This window comes from Schistocerca gregaria, chromosome X (genome assembly GCF_023897955.1).
Source record: "Schistocerca gregaria isolate iqSchGreg1 chromosome X, iqSchGreg1.2, whole genome shotgun sequence".
Classification (NCBI taxonomy): domain Eukaryota; kingdom Metazoa; phylum Arthropoda; class Insecta; order Orthoptera; family Acrididae; genus Schistocerca; species Schistocerca gregaria.
In genome coordinates, this window is record NC_064931.1 from 207,044,331 (window position 1) to 207,065,608 (window position 21,278).

Genomic DNA, 21,278 nt, shown 5'->3' on the forward strand with positions numbered 1-21,278 from the left:
CCAGTTGAACCACACTTTCCTAAAATTCTCCCAATGAACTGAAGTCGATCATTTGCCTTCCCTACCACAGTTCTCATGTTTGTTTCATTTCATATCGCTTTTCCACGTTACGGCCAGATATCTGAATGACTTCACTGTGTCAAGCAGGACACTATTAATACTGTATGTGAACATTACAGGCCTGTTCTTCATACTCATCTGCACTGACTTTTTATGAGTCTTACACCAAGTATTTGCATAGATGCAATTGTGCTCTGTGCAAAATTCTACTGGGCAGTTTCCAATTTCATTCCATTCCTCCAGTCCACATTCTCCAGCTATTTTTTTTCCTTTTCATCTTTTCTTACTATTTAATTCTAGTTCCTCATAACAAAGTTACGCCTCGCTTAATATACTGTATAGTTCATTTAATCTCGTCATACATTCTTTCAATCACTTCATCATCTGCAGAGCTGGTATGCATGCAATACTGTGGTGGGTTGCGGCTTTGTGTGTATCTCATCTATGATGATTTGTTGACTTCACTGTTTGTGATAGTGTACTCACATTCACTGTCCTTACTCCTGCATTACCCCTATATGATCTTGTGTTCATAAACCTGTAGCCATGTGACCAATAATCATGGTCTTCCTGCAACAGCATTTACTGGTTTCATTATATCTAACTTCAAACTATCCATGTCTCTAACATGTCTATTTGATTAAATGATTTAATATAACATACTCTTACCCACAGAGGTCATTTCTTTTCACATCACCCTTCTGATCAGTACTTCCCAGAGATCCAAATGGTGGATTATTTTACCTCCAGAATGGATACCATCATCATTTAACTATGCAATACAGCTGCATGTCCCCAGAAAAGGTAACAGCTGCAGTTTACCATCAGTTGCTGATGTCCAAAATAAAAATATATTAAGGACGTGTTGGCCAATGTTACAAGGCAAGATATGTCAATTATGCATACTTTTTAAAAAATAAATAAAAAGGGCGCACTACAAAGGAATTACCTGAATGAGACACAAATCTGTAGATGTGATGTACATGTACAGACAAACAAATGATTTCAGTTTCACAAAAATTGGATCATTTATTCAAGGAAAGGAGCTTCGCAAATTGAGTAAGTCAACAACATATTGGCCTCCCTCTGGCTCTTGTGCAAGCACTGACTGATACAGTTGTTGGCTGTCCTCCTGAGGGATACTGTGCCAAATTCTGTCCAACTGGTATGTTAATATCATCAAAATCCCGAGCTGATTGGAGGGCTCCACCCATAGTGCTTCAAATGTTTTCAGTTGGGGTGATATCTGGTGACCTTGCTGTCCAAGGTTGGGTTTGAAACGCACGAAGACAAGCAGCAGCAACTCTTGCCCTTTATGGGTGGGCATTATCTTGCTAAAATGTACACCCAGGATGGCTTGTCACAAATGGCAACAGAACATGGCGCACAACATCTTCAATGTATTGCTGTGCTGTAAGAGTGCTGCAGATGGCAGTCAAATGGGTCCTGCTGTGAGAAGAAATGGCACCCCCAGGCTGTTACTCATGGCTGTCAGGCCATATGGTTCAGGTTGGTATATCCCGGAAGGTTTACCAGAAGACATGTCATCTGGTCATGAAAGCCTTCATACTATGATCAGGTTGGTATCCCACCACTGTCTGTGGTGTCTCCAGACACGTATTTGACCTGGAATCTCATTCACTGGAGTAGAGTTGTCTTCAGTGATGAGTCCTGCTTCGCATTTAGTACAATGACAAGCAAATACGTGTCTTAAGATGCCCTGGACAACAGTGGGATACCAACCCGACTGTAACCACCATACGGCAGAACAGCCAGGAGTGATGGTTTAGGGGGACATTTCTTTTCATTTTGTTTGGTTGTTATCCACAGCGCCCCTACAGCATGATACGTTGACTACATTCTACCCCCTGTTTTGCTACCCTTCATGGCAAGTCATCCTGGGCTTGTATTTCAGCAAGATAATGCCCTCCTGTACACTGCAAGAGTTTCTACTGCTTGTCTTCTGGTTGCCAAACCCTAGCTCGGCCAGCAAGGTCGCTGGATCTCTCCCCAACTAAGAACACTTGGAGCATTACAGGCAGAGCCCTCCAACAATCTCAAGAGTTTGACAATCTAATGTGCCAACTGGACAGAATTTAGTACCACATCTCTCAGTAGGACAGCCAACAACGACAAGGTGAATAATTGCTTGCATAAGGGCCAGAGGTGGACCAACACATTACCGACTTCCTCAATCATCAAAATTCCTTCAAATTTTTTTGAAATTGCTATCATTTCTTTGTCCATACATGTACACCATATCTAACAATTTCTGTCCCATTTGGATAATTTCTCCATGGTGTGTGTATTTTTTGGTCCTAAAAGTGTGTAATTTTGGTCAGTTCAACACCCCGTAACAGTCAAAGATTGAGAGCAAGCACTCAATTGAGATATGATTGATTGCTACTAAATGAAAACTTTATCTTAGTTCTGATGTAACCCCCCCCCCCTCCCCCCCCCCCGCCCAACACACACACACCTACAACATAATTATTATTTTTTTTCCTCCATATTGCATTTTACTTACATTTACTCAGTTGTAATCAAATGATTTGACTTTTCACATTTGGTTTCCTTTTTAGAAATTCACTGTCCACCTTTCACTATTAGTGACATACACTTACTCGAATCTAAGCCACACCTGAGAAATGAGACTCGAAATTAAGGAAAAAAATTTCAGCCGCACCTGAAATTTGAGACTCAAAATTCAAGGGGGGAGAAAAGTTTTAGATCGCACTTCCAAATCGAAACAAAGTTGGTCCATTGTAACATGGGACACAATTGAGGTCGAATGGATGAAGATACAGCTACAATAGTTTGGTTTGAATCGTAAGCTTAACTCTTAAGCTTTGCGAAGTAGCCATTGCTATGTGCCAGGGGCTCCGTCCGTACCCTTCCTTTTTCACATGCTTCATCTGGTTTGAATCAATTGCTTATTTTGCTATGATCTGATAAGTGCCGTTCTCTTTCTTATATGTGTTTACGTCACTCTAAGCTGAAAATGCATTATTGTACTGTGTCATAAATGTCACATTGTGATAATGATTGTTCACAACTTGTTGCTGCTTGCAGCATGGCTTGCTTCTGTGCGTGCTACCACCACTTACAAAATATATATATATATATATATATATATAGACACACACTCCTGGAAATGAAAAAAAGAACACATTGACACCGGTGTGTCAGACCCACCATACTTGCTCCGGACACTGCGAGAGGGCTGTACAAGCAATGATCACACGCACTGCACAGCGGACACACCAGGAAGCGCGGTGTTGGCCGTCGAATGGCGCTAGCTGCGCAGCATTTGTGCACTGCCGCCGTCAGTGTCAGCCAGTTTGCCATGGCATACGGAGCTCCATCGCAGTCTTTAACACTGGTAGCATGCCGCGACAGTGTGGACGTGAACCGTATGTGGAGTTGACGGACTTTGAGCGAGGGTGTATAGTGGGCATGCGGGAGGCCGGGTGGACGTACCGCCGAATTGCTCAACACGTGGGGCGTGAGGTCTCCACAGTACATCGATGTTGTCGCCAGTGGTCGGCGGAAGGTGCATGTGCCCGTCGACCTGGGACCGGACCGCAGCGACGCACGGATGCACGCCAAGACCATAGGATCCTACGCAGTGCCATAGGGGACCGCACCGCCACTTCCCAGCAAATTAGGGACACTGTTGCTCCTCGGGTATCGGCAAGGACCATTCGCAACCGTTTGCATGAAGCTGGGCTACGGTCCCGCACACCGTTAGGCCGTCTTCCGCTCACGCCCCAACATCGTGCAGACCGCCTCCAGTGGTGTCGCGACAGGCGTGAATGGAGGGACGAATGGAGACGTGTCGTCTTCAGCGATGAGAGTTGCTTCTGCCTTGGTAACAATGATGGTCGTAAGCGTGTTTGGCACTGTGCAGGTGAGCACCACAATCAGGACTGCATACGACCGAGGTACACAGGGCCAACACCCGGCATCATGGTGTGGGGAGCGATCTCCTACACTGGCCGTACACCTCTGGTGATCGTCGAGGGGACACTGAATAGTGCACGGTACATCCAAACCGTCATCGAACCCATCGTTCTACCATTCCTACACCGGCAAGGGAACTTGCTGTTCCAACAGGACAATGCACGTCCGCATGTATCCCGTGCCAACCAACGTGCTCTAGAAGGTGTAAGTCAACTACCCTGGCCAGCAAGATCTCCGGATCTGTCCCCCATAGAGCATGTTTGGGACTGGATGAAGCGTCGTCTCACGCGGTCTGCACGTCCAGCACGAACGCTGGTCCAACTGAGGCGCCAGGTGGAAATGGCATGGCAAGCCGTTCCACAGGACTACATCCAGCATCTCTACGACCGTCTCCATGGGAGAATAGCAGCCTGCATTGCTGCAAAAGGTGGATATACACTGTACTAGTGCCGACATTGTGCATGCTCTGTTGCCTGTGTCTATGTGCCTGTGGTTCTGTCAGTGTGATCATGTGATGTATCTGACCCCAGGAATGTGTCAATAAAGTTTCCCCTTCCTGGGACAATGAATTCACGGTGTTCTTATTTCAATTTCCAGGAGTGTATATGCAAGAGACTGCAGCTTTCTTTGATAACAAGGAACCAAATAATAGACTGCGTATGATAGATGTTCTGAATGAGAGTTTAGCGAAAAAATTTCTCTGTTTGAAAATCTTTGCAGAAGCCTCTTTAGTACATTACATTCTGCACAAAAATTGGATTCATCTTAGATTTAAAAATCTAGTCAGTTGCTGTGCTTCGTTTCTGACTGTATCACTATTCAGCATAAGAATAATATGAATATAAACATGACATAATATGTATATTCTTCCGCATTTGCTCTTGTCTCACTCCAGTTTCATAGTTCATTAGGCAGCAAACACGAAAGAATACATGGCATAATGTTTACATTCTTCTACCTTTTCTTTTAATTTATTTACTGACGCAGAGGTTTTGGCGCCAGTATTTATCTTTGTGCCTGCTAAGCATGCCTGTGGAGCGCTATGTATCTTCAATGGCAGAAGTTAGTTGTGGCAGCACCTACCAACATTTTTCAGAACTTCCACTTACTTTGCACTCGATTCTAAGCTGCAGGCAGTTTTTTGGATTACAAAAAGGCACCATAAAATATTTTTTACATGGATTAGGTGAGGCAAAGAACAAACCGAACAGTGTTATAAGCAGGAACCTAGACTACAGATTCTTTTGTTTAGTGATGGAAGTGTTTTGTGGATGAAGTATGAATGAAGAACTTCATCTGGCACTCACAAGTATGTTTGTTCAAATTTGTACCTATAGCTCTTGTGATGTAGAGGGGTCATTTTTTGCTACAAAAATATTTTGACTGATACATGCAGGAACCCCACAGGACAAATTTAAAAATAATGTTAGCTGTTAGCTATGCAAAAAGGGAAGTGAATTAACAAATTGAGAACAAAAATGATAGTGCCTCTTATAATGTATTTTTCACTTGATCATGCATGTATTGTTGTCTGACAGTGGAAGAATGCACACATATTTTGTGACTGTGCATATAATTCTCCTCTTTTAATTATCACATCAGTAATCAGAACACAAAAAAACCTAATGAATAAGCCACTTTCATTAAAAGGTTTTTTCATTGTTGTCCAACATCTATGTTTCACCAAGTGTTATAGAAATAAGTATTCTGATGATTCAGAATACTCCTGAACAGCACTGTTGCTTGTTTCAGAGCAGTTCACAACAACATCAAGTTATTTTACAAAAGAAATGTGACACAGTTATTACTAGATAATAATAAAAATTAAAATAAATTTTGATTCCAAAGTCATAAAGAAATAATCTTTTTCCTGTATTTTCACAGGGTCACCACATCAATTACTGGATTTGGCAATGTCCCCCCCCTCCACCCCCCCCCCCCACCCACCCGACGACAATTTTGTGTACCTCCCCAGACTGCATCTATTGTTACACAATAGGAAAGTCTGTGAAAGTTTTTTTCTAAATTTTTGTGAGTCATGTAACTGACATGGTTACCAGTCTGGTATTCACTTAGACAGATATTTGAAACTGCCTAAAAACCACATCTACGCTGACCAGGTCACGATGTACCTCCCAGAATCCTGGAAGCGCCTTCATGCTAATGCACACAACTATCAGGGCAGATCACAATCATATAGAAATAATGACTGCTATTTGGTCAAAAGCATATTTATGTGAAATAAAAATTGAGACCGAGAACTTTATTTACTTACTGCAGCTGCCAGCAGCTGTACATTCCTACTTCATGCACAGAGCAAGAAGCTTTTGTATACAAAATCTAATGCAGCCATCAGCAATCAATATAATGGCAAATTGAATTGCCAAGAGAACAAATTAGACAAGAATGAAACTAATCGCTTGTGAGCGATCACACTTTTATATGCAGTGGAAAAATACCACTTAATGGTTGACTGCAAAAAACTGAGTATTCTACACTTAACAGGACAATAAGGTAATCAATTACAGGAAAATATGTTATGGATATTCTTTGGTAACATACACAAAGAAAGCAGTGTTAACTGCTACGTCAGGCTATTATTAATGACAGGGAACTTACCTTGGTATCATAATCATGATCTTCATAACAACGCTGGCACAAAGGGCAATAGTTCCCTTTCTGTCGCAGTTTAAAGCATGCTTTACAGAGTGGAATGTTACCCACAAAATTAGTCACATTTTCAGTACCACAGCTCTTGCATCGGAGACATGATGAACATACCTAAAACAAATTTATCCTAGGTGTCAGTAATATTATACCATCTTTACAAATATGGTAGTTGTGAGGTTTTTTTTTTTTTTTTTTTTGTTTTTTTTTTTTTTTTAATATATTAATGGGAACTCTAATAGTGTTTTGTCCGTAATTTCATATCATCTTTTGTGATGTTTATTTTGGGTATTCCTGCAACAAATTGAACTTCGTAATTCAACTCTATTATGCTTTTTGTGGAAGGTGGTGAACTGACAGTTAAGTGCTCAAATCACAGTAAAAAGTTTACAATTTTCAAGGCAACCTGTTCTCAAAATAATCATGTACACTTATTTTGCAGAGTGTGTTTTGAGAGAATTGGTGCAAGATCACCACCATTACAGAGCAGGCAGGTGTGCAACAAAGTAGCAACTAACATTACAATTCAATAATATCGAGTATGTGTGCTTCATTAGCTGTTCCATATTTAAGTTTCACTACTAGCCACACAACTCATAAAAACAATAGTTAGCGCCACTGCAGATATTTGTGTGGATTAAACCTAAGCCACAAACTTTTCACAACTAATTTCATGCATTTATTGCAGTTCATATGAAGGGATATATGGCATAATTATGTAAGTCAAGTCTGCTCATTTTGAGAAATTGTACATTTTGTGAAAAATTTTACAGAAAAACTAGGAAAGCCTAAATGAAGTGCATATAGGGATACTGAGTCCAGTAAGGGATATTATTAATAATGGAGCATAAATTAAGTGTAGTAATATTAATATTATGACCATAATTAATAAAGTCTATGAATTTAATTTCATTTTGAACTAATAATTTCACTTTGAATTAACAATACCTGAGCACAATTACATGTAGCAATATTAACATCAACATCATAATTGTGTACAAATTGCATGAATTTCAGTCTGAATTAAAACAAAAATACATTCAGTTATCCTTGCCCTCAATAGTTTCTTTCAGGGAATAAAAGAACACATGGTGAACAGGAAGGATGTATGGTAACAAGGCTAACATGTCCTTTTTCTTCAAATTACCAGCTAGTTGTATTTCACAGTAGAGTGGTTCCTGTTTTATAATGTTGAGCTCGACTAGACATCCCTTCTTTCCCTGTCATATATATGCATGGTGTAAAATTCCTTTTTAGCACAGTTGTCTCGTAATTTTTTTTCCAGGTTCAAATCTTTTATATTACAATCATTGAATTTGTAGCCAAGAAACTGGACACTACAATTCATTCGTATTGGGATTAACTACTGCCTTCTGCAAAGCTACTGTCAATGAAAATTTTCTTGCTTCATCTGTACTACTCTATACTGAGGTGTAAAATGGCATGGGATAGTGATATGCACGTATGCAGATGGCAGTAGTATCACGTATACAAGGCATAAAAATGCAGTGCATTGGCAGATCTGTCATTTTTACTCGTGTGATTAATGTAAAAAGGTTTCAGATGTGATAATGAATACACATTGAGAATTAACAGACTTTGAACACAGAAAGGTAGTTGAAGTTGGGCACATGAGACATTCCATTTCAGAAATTATTAGGGAATTCAACATTCTGAGATCAACAGTGTTAAGAGTGTGCCGAGAATATTGAATTTCAGGCATTACTCTCAGCACAGACAACACCATGGGTGATTGCCTTCACTTACCGACAGAGAGTTGCAGCATTTGTGTAGAGTTGTCAGTGCAAACAGAGAAACAACACTGCATGAAATAACCACAGAAATCCATTAGGATACTGTGGCAAAATCTGGTGTTAAAGGGCTATGGCAACAAATGACCAATGGGAGTGCCTTGGCTAACAGCAGGACATCAACAGTGCATCTCTCCTAGGCTCGTAGCCATATCAGTTGTACCCTAGATGACTGGAAATCCATGGCCTGATCAGATGAGTCCCATTTTCAGTTGATAAGAGGTGATAGTAGGATTCGAGTCTGGCACAGGCCCCACGAAGCCATGGACCCAAGTTGTCACAAGACACTGTGCAAACTGGTGGTGGCTTCATAATGCTGTGGGCTGTGTTTACATGGAATAGACTGGGTCTGACTGAACCGATCATTGACTGAACTTAGTTACGTTCAGCTTCTTGAAGACTATTTGCAGCCAAACAACAATGGAATTTTTATGGACGATAATGCGCCATGTCACTAGACCACAGTTGTTTGCACTTGGCTTGAAGAACATTCCGCACAGTTCGAGTGAATGATCTGACCACTCATACTACCAGACATGAACCCCATTAAACATTTATGGGGCATAATCGAGTGGTCAGTTCATGCACTAAATCCAGCATCAGCAACACATTCACAATAATGGACAGATATAGAGGCAACATGGCTCAATATTTCTGCAGGGGCTTCCAAGGACTTGTTGAGTCCATGCCATGTTGAGCTGCTGCACCGCATCGAGCAAAAAGAGGTCATACATGATATAAGGAGGTATCCTATATGACTTCTGTCACCTCAGTGCAAATGGCTTCCTTCTTTGTGATTGAGCAATGATTTTACCCCAGTCTGACAGTGTGTAGAAAGTTTTTCCTTCTGCCTGAAGTTCCACAGATCCAAAATCAGCATCATTTGAGAGTTTGGGAGATACAAATGCCCACTTGTCATAAAATTATGCTCAAGAACATCCACCTGAAGTAGTGATCTGTCACAAGTTTCAAAAGCAAAGTGCAATTTTAAAATTTCTATTTTGTCCAGTGCAGGCATTACTGTACATTGTTTGGTGTTTTCTTGCACAAACCAATTCTTTTACGTGATGCACTATGGATAATGAAATTTCCTGTTTTCCTTTCAAAGCTACAGTTTCATACCATACATACAAGACAACAGTCATGTTCCGAGGTCGTGAGAGCCAAGATTATAACAATATACATTGCATTTATAATGTGCTACTGAACATGTTAACTTGAAAAGGCCAGAGCTTTTTCCAAATCTAATGTAAAAGTGTACAAACTTTCGGAGTTGGATTTTGATCATTCCTTATTGACTTTCAAAGAATTTCATGCAGATTTGGCTCTCCTTAAATGAAATTCATGTGGCATTTCTAACTGTCTGTTTTTTTTTTTTTTTTTTTTTTTTTTTTTTTTTTTTTTTTTTTTTTTTTTTTTTTCACCTGCAGCGGGTGAGAACTTAGATTGAAATCATGATTGAAAATCTTTGTATACAAATGCTCTGACACTGGTTTAATGTTATCTTCGAATAAATTTTTCTATATAATAAATTTTACACAACTGTGGTGTTCAACTCAGGACTCAGTAATGTTTGATAGGGTTTTTCAGTGGAGAATAATGCAACTGATAATATGAAAACTTTTAATGCGGGAATGAGTATGATGAACTGTACCTTCCGGAGCTTTATTGGAAGGTTTATGACGACCTCTCTAATCACTAATGCACCTCTCTGCTTGCTATTCTCTTCATGTACATCGACACATTCTGCTGTTGTATATTCGAAAAGGTCCCAGAAAACACTTTTTACAGACAATAATTCTGAAAATGTAAAGTGCATTTGGAGATCAAGATACAGTTAGTGGTCTACTTGCTGCAGGCGTTTCTGATTTGATTAGTTCACATAAGTTCACATAGGTACGCACTTCCAGAGTTAAAATATACCATTTTTCTAAAATTTACAAAATTCCTTTCCTTTCTTCTTTGGTTATTTTTAAGCACAATGTAGTGTGCAGTGGCAACCATAATTACAAAATATATTAGCAAAAACTGTTTCACCTTTTCTGGTACTATATGCTTCACCTCGATTTCTTTCCAGTTTTGTCTCCTGTCTTGTATCTTCTCTCTGTCATTTTCTTCCACACCTTTGGCATTAGTTATCCTCTTTGTACTCACATTCAGATGAATAATATTCTGAAGCAGAACCCAATATTTCTTCCTCTTTGTTCATGATTTTTCTAAGCCTTTCTAAATTACTCATATTACCATAAACATAAGCTCATTCAAACACCAGTAACGACTGCCAAATAATCAAGCTAACGGTTTAGACAAAAATATAATAATATAATAGTTGTCTGAAAATGGTCTAGACAATATTATCATACAAAACTTTTCTGAAAAGGGTTTAGACAATGTTATAATACAAAACTTAGCTGAAAACAGTTTTTATACTGTTAAAATACAACATACTTTTCTGCAAAATAATAATAAAGAAAGGAAAACTTCTGGTGGTGAAACAGAAAATCTAATTTTGTTTTTATGGCATTGTGGTACCAGTCACACTTACTTCACTTTGCAGTAACATGTAAACAGAATGTCTCATTTTGTTTCATAATCATTTTGCAAGTGAGACTTACTTCATTTTGCCATAACATATATCATACAAACCATTTCAAAGTAGAGTTTGTGCTGCCATCTGTGATGCTATTGTGGATATAAAGACATATATCACTATGCCATGCAAATGAGTGCAGTGTTCACTACATAACATGGCGCTTAACTCATTTTCATCCACACCTGGCTTACATCATTATGCCATAAACCCCTCCATATTATAGCACAATTTTTACCCAACACTTGTAATCGATGTGCAGTCCCTGAAGGATAACTGTATCACACACACTTTCCAAAATGAATTTTCACTCAATAGCAGATTGTGTGCTGATTTGAAACTTCCTGGCACTGTGTGCCATACCAGGACACAAACCTAGGACATTAAAAAAAGATTCCAGGTTTGAGTCTTGTTCCAGTAAACACTGTTGATATGCCATGAAGCTTCTGTCACATACTACTTGACTCTTTCTCTGATTTGTCCATTTTAACTAGCATTTATTCCTAATCATGTCAAGCTTCCATTCACTACACAGAATGTAAATTATGTCTTCCAAAATTTTTAACACTTACACAGCAATGGCACTTGACAAAGGAATTGAACTGCTAACTGTGAGAGTTGCTCATTTATTCTCTTAATATAAAGCAGCACTACACTGGAAAAACAATTCTTTTCTGGGAATACATGTTGCGTTCTATGCATCACACAATTTGAAAGATAATCGATATAATTGTACCACCATTTTCTGTACACAGGGTAGTATGTAATGAATATCTTTCTGGAGGAAAATAAGCTAACTTGAAGTCTGGTCATGCTCTACCAGGTATGCTGCTACTGGAACTGATATGCCCTTGCCTCCGCCTGACATGGGAAATGACAGTTGGAACCCCATTTGCCTGTAATACAGCTGTGACGCTTCTTGCAATACTGGCATATAACGATCACACAATCTCCAGTGGAATGTTATACCAATCCTCGATCAGAACCTCTTCTAACTCCTGTAGTGATGAGGGAGTCGGAAATCTGCTCCATAGTCCAATACGGCCCACAAGGGTTCAATAACGTTCAAGTCCTGGGTCCATGCTGGCCAGGGAAGACGCTGTGGTTCAATTGCATGCCCCTCATACCATGATTGTTCCGTCCTGGCTGTGTGAAAGGGTGCATCATCCTGAAATATGTCATCATTGTTGGGAAATAACATTTGAAACATGGGGTGCACCTGATCACCTAATATGTTCACATAATCGCTGGCTGTAATGTGACCTTTAAGACTACTGCCTGTGTCCTTAGGATACCGTAATATGGCTGCCCACACCATCACACTTCCACCTCCATGCCTAACTGTAGGAATCAAGTAATCAGGATTGTAGGCTTCTTTTGGCGTTCTCCAGACGTAAACCTGGCCAAGTGTGGAAATGATGAAAAGGTTGACTCGTCAGGCCATATGACGTGTTTCCATTGATCAGCCATCCAGGATTTGCATTCCTGATACCATGTTTTATACTTCTTTGCATTGGTTGTCATCACTAATGGTTTTGGTATAGCAGCTCATCCATGAATATTTGCTGTATACAGTTCTCTAAGGTGGCTATTGAGCTCTGCAGTAACTATGACCGCCATACTTTTGTGTTGTTTTGACACAATTTTTGTTAGTGTATGTCGATCTCTGTCATTTAGTTTTTATTTGCGCCCACTATTACGTTTACACGATGATGTCTTTCCACGATTTGTGCAAGCTGTCATGACCTTTGAAACAGTTGCTCTTGAAACATTCAATAAGCTGGCTGTCTTGGTTACTGATGATCCAGTTAATCGGGCCCCCTCAATCAGCCCTCTCTTGAAGTCTGTTAGGTTTTTGATTGCACATTGACCTCGGCCTCTGAATGCAAATACAAAGTGTGCACTACTGAACCTGCAATGATGCCTAGTCCATACTGAACATGCAATGTACACACAGCCCTGTCTCAGTATGAAAGGAATAGCAAAGATTTCAGTTACACGATGTGAGAAATATGATTGCATTCCAGAGACCCTCAACCATTTTCCATTTGCAGGCATGCACACATCTGGGTTATCATTTCTTCTTCTTCTTCTTCTTCTTCTTCTTCTTCTTCTTCTTCCTCCTCCAAATTTCCAACTGAAGTCTTCCAGCTACTGCTGAAGTGAGCTGGTGACTGAATGGAGATTTGAACCTATTTAGTCTTCGATATGTCAACACGTGGGCATCTCAGACAACATAACTGACGCAGTGACACACACATATAAACCTTACGCAGCTTAATAAAAATTCACCAAATATCAATTTTTGCAACTCGTACATACCAGCACAGAGTCACTTTACAACATCTGCAAGTCTGAATAGGTTATGAGTCAGGTGGAACATTGTAAAAATGGTAGCAGACTTCAGAACGTAAACACAGCAAAGCCTCTTCTTAAAAACTGCTGTGATAGCGGAAATGAGATATAGAAAGATTCTAGAATCTGTCTAAATGGAATCTATCATTCCACTTTATTTGCAGTGTATCTAACATATTGCCACCAGTTAATTGAGCACAAAAGCTCAGAAAGAGGCAGCTGTGTCCCAGATCTGAATTTTCACAATTCATTCAGTGGCCAGCAGAAATTGTAAGACTATACCATCACTGATTTATTAATATGAAGAAGTTGGGTGTTTTGCTGATGTTCAGTGCACCATTCTTTAATCTTTATCACTTGATCTATATGACACTTACCATACTCAAACGGAATTTTAAAGATTCCCAAATTTGTGTTTGTAGATTGTGCGCTACATTTCTCAGAAGATTGACTGTTTTGGACAGTGTGGAGGGATAACTTTCACAACACAGTTCTTCATGATTATGATAATTTTTTAAGAAATAGTTTTCACTAATAATAGAAGAGCTATCAACTAGAGAACACCAGTAGCCTCTTCACCTTCCCTCAGTCTTTCTAGAGTTCTGGCATTACATATACCCGTTATTGCTTAATAATACAGACAGTATATTGGGAAATAAAATTTAAAGGGTGCTTGTAGGCTGCAGAGCATAGCAGTGGTTCAATGTCTGCAATTGCAAGTCCATACGGACAAGCTTGTGGTAAACGGAATGTCCTGTCTACAAATCTTCCGCTCCCAAAATGAATAACTCCAAAAATACCAGAACTCTATTATTCTGACATTCCATGGTAAGCTTAATATTCCAACGGAACAAAATCAACTTAATTCAATTTACCAACTTCAATTGAAATTAATGAATATGCACTCAGATGAAATGATGTCCTGTGAAAACCATTCCTTATTGCTGAACCTGAAATAGAATGACTATGTTGAGATAAAGGATAATGTGAGGTACACTAGGACTCAAATTTAAATCTCTTGCTTATTGCAAAAAGTCACCTTAATCATTAGACTATCTGAGTGAGTCTCCATACCTGACTCCAATTTTTATTGTCACTAACATTTCCTAATATTACTTCTGAACACTACAGCCAGCACTTCTTCCACAGGGTATGTGGGAACAGAATCGTGATCAGACAGTATAATGGTCAAGGTGATTGCTCATCATAGATGGTATCAATCAGACGTGAATGAGGGCTACCCATGGTAACAGTCTCTTTCTTCAAAATATATGTTAGTAAGAAATATGTGGAGGTTAGTGTGTGCTTAAATTATGAGATTATATCCATGCAGTTACCAATCGCTGACCAAGACTCAAGAAGCCATATTCTAGCACACAAGGAAACGCATTAAAGCTAACTAATAAACTTGATCTGTTACAGCTAAGTGTTTTATTTACGAATAAAAGCAGTGGAAAGGCTAAAACTGTGTGTGCACTTTCCAACAAAAGGCCTCAACAATTTGGTTAAATATGTCGTGAAAATTATAGACTGAATTTGGTTGCTCATTTTTGGTCTAGAAGGAGTGTGTTTAAGAATAACACTAAGCATGATGTCTGCATTTCCCTTTCTTCTTAACATGTTTGTTGTTCTTAGTCTAATAACACTTCAATTCACTTACTGTGGCGTAAGTATTCTTTAATGAACTAAACTTGCCTCATTCTATCTTCAACTATTTTTGCACGACTTTGTGACCCTTGCAAAGGCCATAATAATCAGGAAGGCACAGAGCTATGTGGCTTCAAACAGATGGATATATCCTGTGGTTTGCAGCTGGAGTTCCTATGCACCCTGACTATGTAACTACTCAGTTTTACATTATGTTGATGAAGCACATGCCCTGTACACCTTTTTTATGTACACATCAATCGGTAAAAAATAGTGGCATTGCCTTCATGACCAAGAAGAATGGACATTTGTGAACTGACCTAATGACTACACTAATCACTTTACTACATCACAGGATTGGAGCAAATGTATTTTCGTGAAATATCTAGAACATAAGCTCCTTATGTACTCTCTATACTTTTTTGAGTTGTTTTGCTCAGAAGGTCATGTGAGCAGTGTATGTGGATGTTTAGAACAATGACGCTCAAACAGCTTAAGAGTTGTTTAAACCAAATGATAACAATTTTTTTAAGAATTGAACAGCAACAGTATAGCGTGACAACTGTCACAGATACAATGACCATCCTCCCTTAATACTGTGATAATTATGACATTTTGAATGCCAATTGTACATTTTGAGCTTTAAAAATGAAGAGAACTATCTTAAAGGATAAGATTGCAGTTTTATTAACTACAGAAGAATGTTATATAGAGAAAGAGGTTTTCAAGACTGCCATTCACTTAAGACTTCTCGAAGTTTTTGATAAAATGGCGAAGGTATATACGACTGTTCTTCATATTTCTGAGCGACACTGGAAAAGAAAGCTGTCTACAACGCAAGAGCTTTTCTTGAAAAGTGTGGAGAATAGTTCTCTCCCATACTCGAAGATCTAAAAATTCACAGCGAGAATAGCAGAAGAAAACCAACTTTCCTAATGAAGAGCCAGTTTCACCAAACAACTCTTATTTAAACATCAAAGTTCATTAAGTGTCAGGTATCCCACAGACTAAGTTTGTAATTTATGAGTTGGCTCAATTTGTTCCTTTTTCCATTATGATTGTCAGGCACGTCCATTTGATTTCCAAGAAATGTTCGTCAACATACTCAGGGGGCAGCATGATGTAAATACTGGGAGTGATGAAACAAACACCAGCCGTGAAGTTAACAGGGACATAAGTGAAGACTGTGATTACAAGTATGGTATTTCTGTGTAATTTATCTACACTATCTGATCAAAAGTATGTGGACACCTATTAGTAGACACGAATGTGGAGTGCATCCACCCTTCACCTTTATGATGGCTTGAACTCTGCTGGGGACACTTTCAATTATGTGTCTGAATATCTGTGGAGGAAAGCCAGGTCATTCTTTCCCAAGAGCTTAAACCATAGAAGGCAGTGATGCTGGATGCTCAGGTATGGAGTTATAACTCATCCCGAAGGTGTTCCGTTGTGTTCAGGTTGTGTCTCTGGGAAAGGCCAGTCCATTACTGGAATGTTATTGGCCACAAACTATTGCCTGAAAGATGTTGCTTATCACCACGTGCATTGCCATGCTAATGCAAACAGTTATGTTCCTCCGCCATACGCAAAATAAAATGCTATAAAATGAGTTCATATCCTTCCGCATTTAGCATTTTTTTAAGAGCAATAAGTGACCACATCTTAACCACAAAAAACATCCCCACACCATAACACCACTTCCTTCATACTTCAATGTTGGCACCAGGGAGGCATTTTTTGTACAGTACACTGAGAACTAAACATTTTGAAAAAAAGAAAAAGAAATCTCAACATAAAAACTTCTAAAATAGAAAGACTGCCAAAGTAACTTAGTAACATGTTTCCACTAATATTGCATGAAACTATTACAGAATTTTTTATAGGCTGATCTCATCTCAAATTGTACAGGTCAAGTTCGAATGTGTAATATCAATATTTCAAAGTATGCCAGAAATTATATACACACCAAACGGGAAAGTGTTGGTAGATAGACACAATAAAAAAATATCAAGCTTTCGCAACCCACAGTTGCTTCATCAGGAAAGAGGGAAGGAGAGGGAAAGACGAAAGGATGTGGGTTTCAAGTGAGAGGGTAAGGAGTCATTCCAAACCCGGGAGCGGAAAGACTTACCTTAGGGGTAAGACACTATCTAAATTGAATCCTGCCTGGACAGTTCCGTCCTCCATCCCAGCGGGACCCACCTCCTCTTCCTCAAAATCACCCTCTCCAACCTTCCAGGAATTTCACACTTCCAGCATTGCCTCTCAATCTTTCTTGAAAAACCTTGATCCTACTCCCAACATCACCACAGCTGAAGCCCAGGCTATCCGTGATCTGAAAGCTGACCGATCCATCGTCATTCTTCCGGCTGACAAGGGTTCCACGACAGTGGTACTTGACTGCTGGGAGTATGTGGCAGAGGGACTGCGTCAGCTTTCAGACAACACTACATACAAAGTTTGCCAAAGTAATCTCATTCCTGATGTCCAGGCGGAGCTTCAAGGAATCCTCAGAACCTTAGGCCCCCTACAAAACCTTTCACCCGACTCCATCAACCTCCTGACCCCATCGACACCCAGCACCCCTACCTTCTACCTACTTCCTAAAATTCACAAACCCAACCATCCCGGCCGCCCCATTGTAGCTGGTTACCAGGCCCCCACAGAACGTATCTCTGCCTACGTAGATCAACACCTTCAACCCATTACATGCAGTCTCACAACCTTCATCAAAGACACCAACCACTTTCTCAAATGCCTGGAATCCTTACCCAATCTGTTACCCCCGGAAACCATCCTTGTAACCACTGATGCCACTTCCCTATACATAAATATCCCACACGTCCAGGGCCTCACTGCGATGGAGCACTTCCTTTCACGCTGATCACCTGCCACCCTACCTAAAATCTCTTTCCTCATTACCATGGCCAGCTTCATCCTAGCTCACAACTTCTTCACTTTTGAACGCCAGACATACTAACAATTAAAGGGAACAGCCATGGGTACCAGGATGGCCCCCTCATAAGTCAACCTATTTATGGGTCACTTAGCGGAAGCCTTCTTGGTTACCCAGGCCTGCCAACCCAAAGTTTGGTACAGATTTATTGATGACATCTTCATGATTTGGACTCAAAGTGAAGAAGAACTCCAGAATTTCCTATCCAACCTCAACACCTTTGGTTCCATCAGTTTCACCTGGTCCTACTCCAAATCCCATGCCACTTTCCTTGACATTGACCTCCATCTGTCCAATGGCCAGCTTCACACATCCGTCCACATCAAACCCACCAACAAGCAACAGTACCTCCATTATGACAGCTGCCGCCCATTCCATATCATATGGTCCCTTCCCTACAGCTTAGGTCTTCATGGCTCCAGTCCCGAATCCCTTGGTACAGAAGCAAATAACCAGAGTCACTTCCTCATCCCCTCAAACCGAGAACCTCCCACAGAAAAACCCCAAAAGTGCCCCACTTATGACAGGATACTTTCCGGGACTGGATCAGACTCTGAATGTGGCTCTCCAGCAAAGATACAACTTCAGCAAATCCTGCCCCGAAATGAGATCCATCATGAAATCCTCCCCATTCCACCAAGAGTGTCTTTCTGCCGTCCACCTTGCCTTCATAACCTCTTGGTTTATCCCTACGAAATCCCTAAACCACCTTCCCTACCCTCTGGCTCCTACCATTGTAACCACCCCCGGTGTAAAACCTGTCCCATGCACCCTCCCACCACGATCTACTCCAGGCCTGTAACCTGGAAGGTGTACACGATCAATGGCAGAGCCACCTGTGAAAGCACCCACGTGATTTACCATCTGACCTGCCTGCAATGTGAAGCCTTCTATGTGGGAACGACTAGCAACAAACTGTCCATTTGCATGAACGGTCACAGGCGGACAGTGTTTGTTGGTAATGAGGATCACCCTGTGGCTAAACATGCCTCGGTGCACGGCCAGCACATCTTGGCACAGTGTTACACCGTCCAGGTTATCTGGATACTTCCCACTAACACCAACCTATCAGAACTCCAGAGATGGGAACTTGCCCTTCAATATATCCTCTCCTCCCGTTACCCACCTGGCCTCAACCTCCGCTAATTTCAACTTGCCGCCCCTCGTTCATCATTTGACACTCAGCAACACCTTTGCCTCTGTACTTTAGCCTCAACTGACATCTCTGCCCAAACTCTTTGCCTTTACATATGTCTGCTTGTGTCTGTATAAGTGCGGATAGATGTGTGTGCGTGTGTGCAAGTGTATACCTATCCCTTTTTCCCCCTAAGGTAAGTCTTTCCGCTCCCGGGATTGAAATGATTCCTTACCCTCTCCCTTAAAACCCACATTCTTTTGTCTTTCTCTCTCCTTCCCTCTTTTCTGATGAAGCAACCGTGGGTTGCGAAAGCTTGACATTTGTGTGTGTGTGTTTGCGTGTTTTTTATTGTGTCTATCTACCAGGGGTTTCCTGTTTGGTACGTCACAACATCTTTTTTTAATATATTTTTCCCATGTGGAATGTTTCTTCACATGACATGTATCGAAAAATAAAATATTTTCATTTTATGTTGATTAATTAAAATGTTATTAACTTATCGAAAAATGGCATTTGTGATATTGTGTTAATGAAAGGAAGGTAAAAAATGTAATTAGTAAACTATACTGAAGAGCCCAAGCAACTGGTATAAGCATTCGTATTCAAATGCAGAGATATATAAACAGGTAGAATACAGCACTGTGGGCGGCAATGACTATATATAACAAGTGTATAGCAAAATTGTTAGATTGGTTACTGCTGCTACAATAGTACTTTATCAAGATTTAAGTGAGTTTGAACATGGTGTTATAGTTGGTGCACGAGCGATGGGACACACCATCTCCAAGGTAGCGATGAAGTGGGGATTTTCGCAGACAACCATTTCATGAATGTACCGTAAATATCAGCAGTCTGGCAAAACATCAAATCTCCAATATCACTGGGGCCGGAAAAAAATCCTGCAAGAATGGGTTCAACAACAACTGAAGATAATTGTTCAACGCTACAGAAATGCAACCATTCTGCAAATTGCTGCAGATTTCAATTCTGGGCCATCTTCAAGCATCAGGAAGCGAACCATTCATCGAAACATCATCGTTACGAGCTTTCAAAGCCGATGGTCCACTCATATAACCTTGATGACTGCATGATAAAGCTTTACGCCTCATCTGGGCTCGTCAAAATCAACATTGGTCTGTTGATGACTGGAAACACGTTGACCTGTTGGACGAGTCTCATTTCAAAGTGTATCAAGTGGATGGATGTTTAAGGGTATGGAGGCAACCTCACGGATCCATGGACCCCAATTGTCAGTCAGGCATGAACATTATTGAGCATGTCTGGGATGCCTTGCAACATGCTGTTCAGAAGAGATCTCCACTCTCTCATGCTCTTACAAATTTATGGACAGCCCTGCAGGTATCATGGTGTCAATCCCCTCCAGCACTACTTCAGACATTACTCAAGTCCATGCCACATCGTGCTGCAGCACTTTTGCATGTTCGCAGGGGCCCTACACGATATTAGGCAGGTGTACCAGTTTCTTTGGCTCTTCAGTGTATTTACTATACAACGTACTGTTTTCAATTACCCAGAATGACAATCACAGTAACATCTGCATTGCAAGCAAGTCTCAAAATTGCATTAAAAATTGCAAGATCTGGGAAACTGTTTTCAAAAGGGGAGTTTGTAAAAGTCTGTCTCCTTGATGCTGCAGAACTTGTGTGTCCACAAACATCATCAGGTTTTAAGAAATTGGTTTTTCGAAACAGTGACACGGGCCGTAAGTGTTATGGCTCACTAGGGGCTTTGTTGCTTCATTAGTTGCACTTGATGAAGCAACAGATCTTACAAATACAGCTCTGGTAGTAATATACGTATCAGATGTGTATAACGCTCTACATGTAACAGAGGATGTATGGACTTATCAGGGGACCTTCCAGTCTTGGAAATTCAGTTTGGGATGAGACTTTGCAAGTTGGTGGCACACCTCAAGTGTGCCCACTCATAGAAGACTGAAAGCACACTATTTAGAAAATTCTGAGAAAAAGGGCTCCCAAGTTTTATAGTTCCATATGCATCTCATATCTGGTCAGAAGTAGCATTCCAGCATACAGGTGAAATAGCTTGGTCAGTAGTGTGCTAGAA

At 40.4% G+C, this 21,278-nt stretch overlaps 1 protein-coding gene across 1 annotated transcript in view; it reads right to left on the bottom strand.

Moving 5' to 3' along the window:
- Positions 1–21,278, bottom strand: part of LOC126297968 (histone-lysine N-methyltransferase trithorax-like) — a 114,035-nt gene that overhangs the window by 54,041 nt on the left and 38,716 nt on the right. The window contains exon 4 of the mRNA XM_049989284.1: positions 6,643–6,804. Coding sequence (XP_049845241.1) covers positions 6,643–6,804 — 162 coding nt within the window. The remainder of the gene's footprint in view (positions 1–6,642; positions 6,805–21,278) is intronic.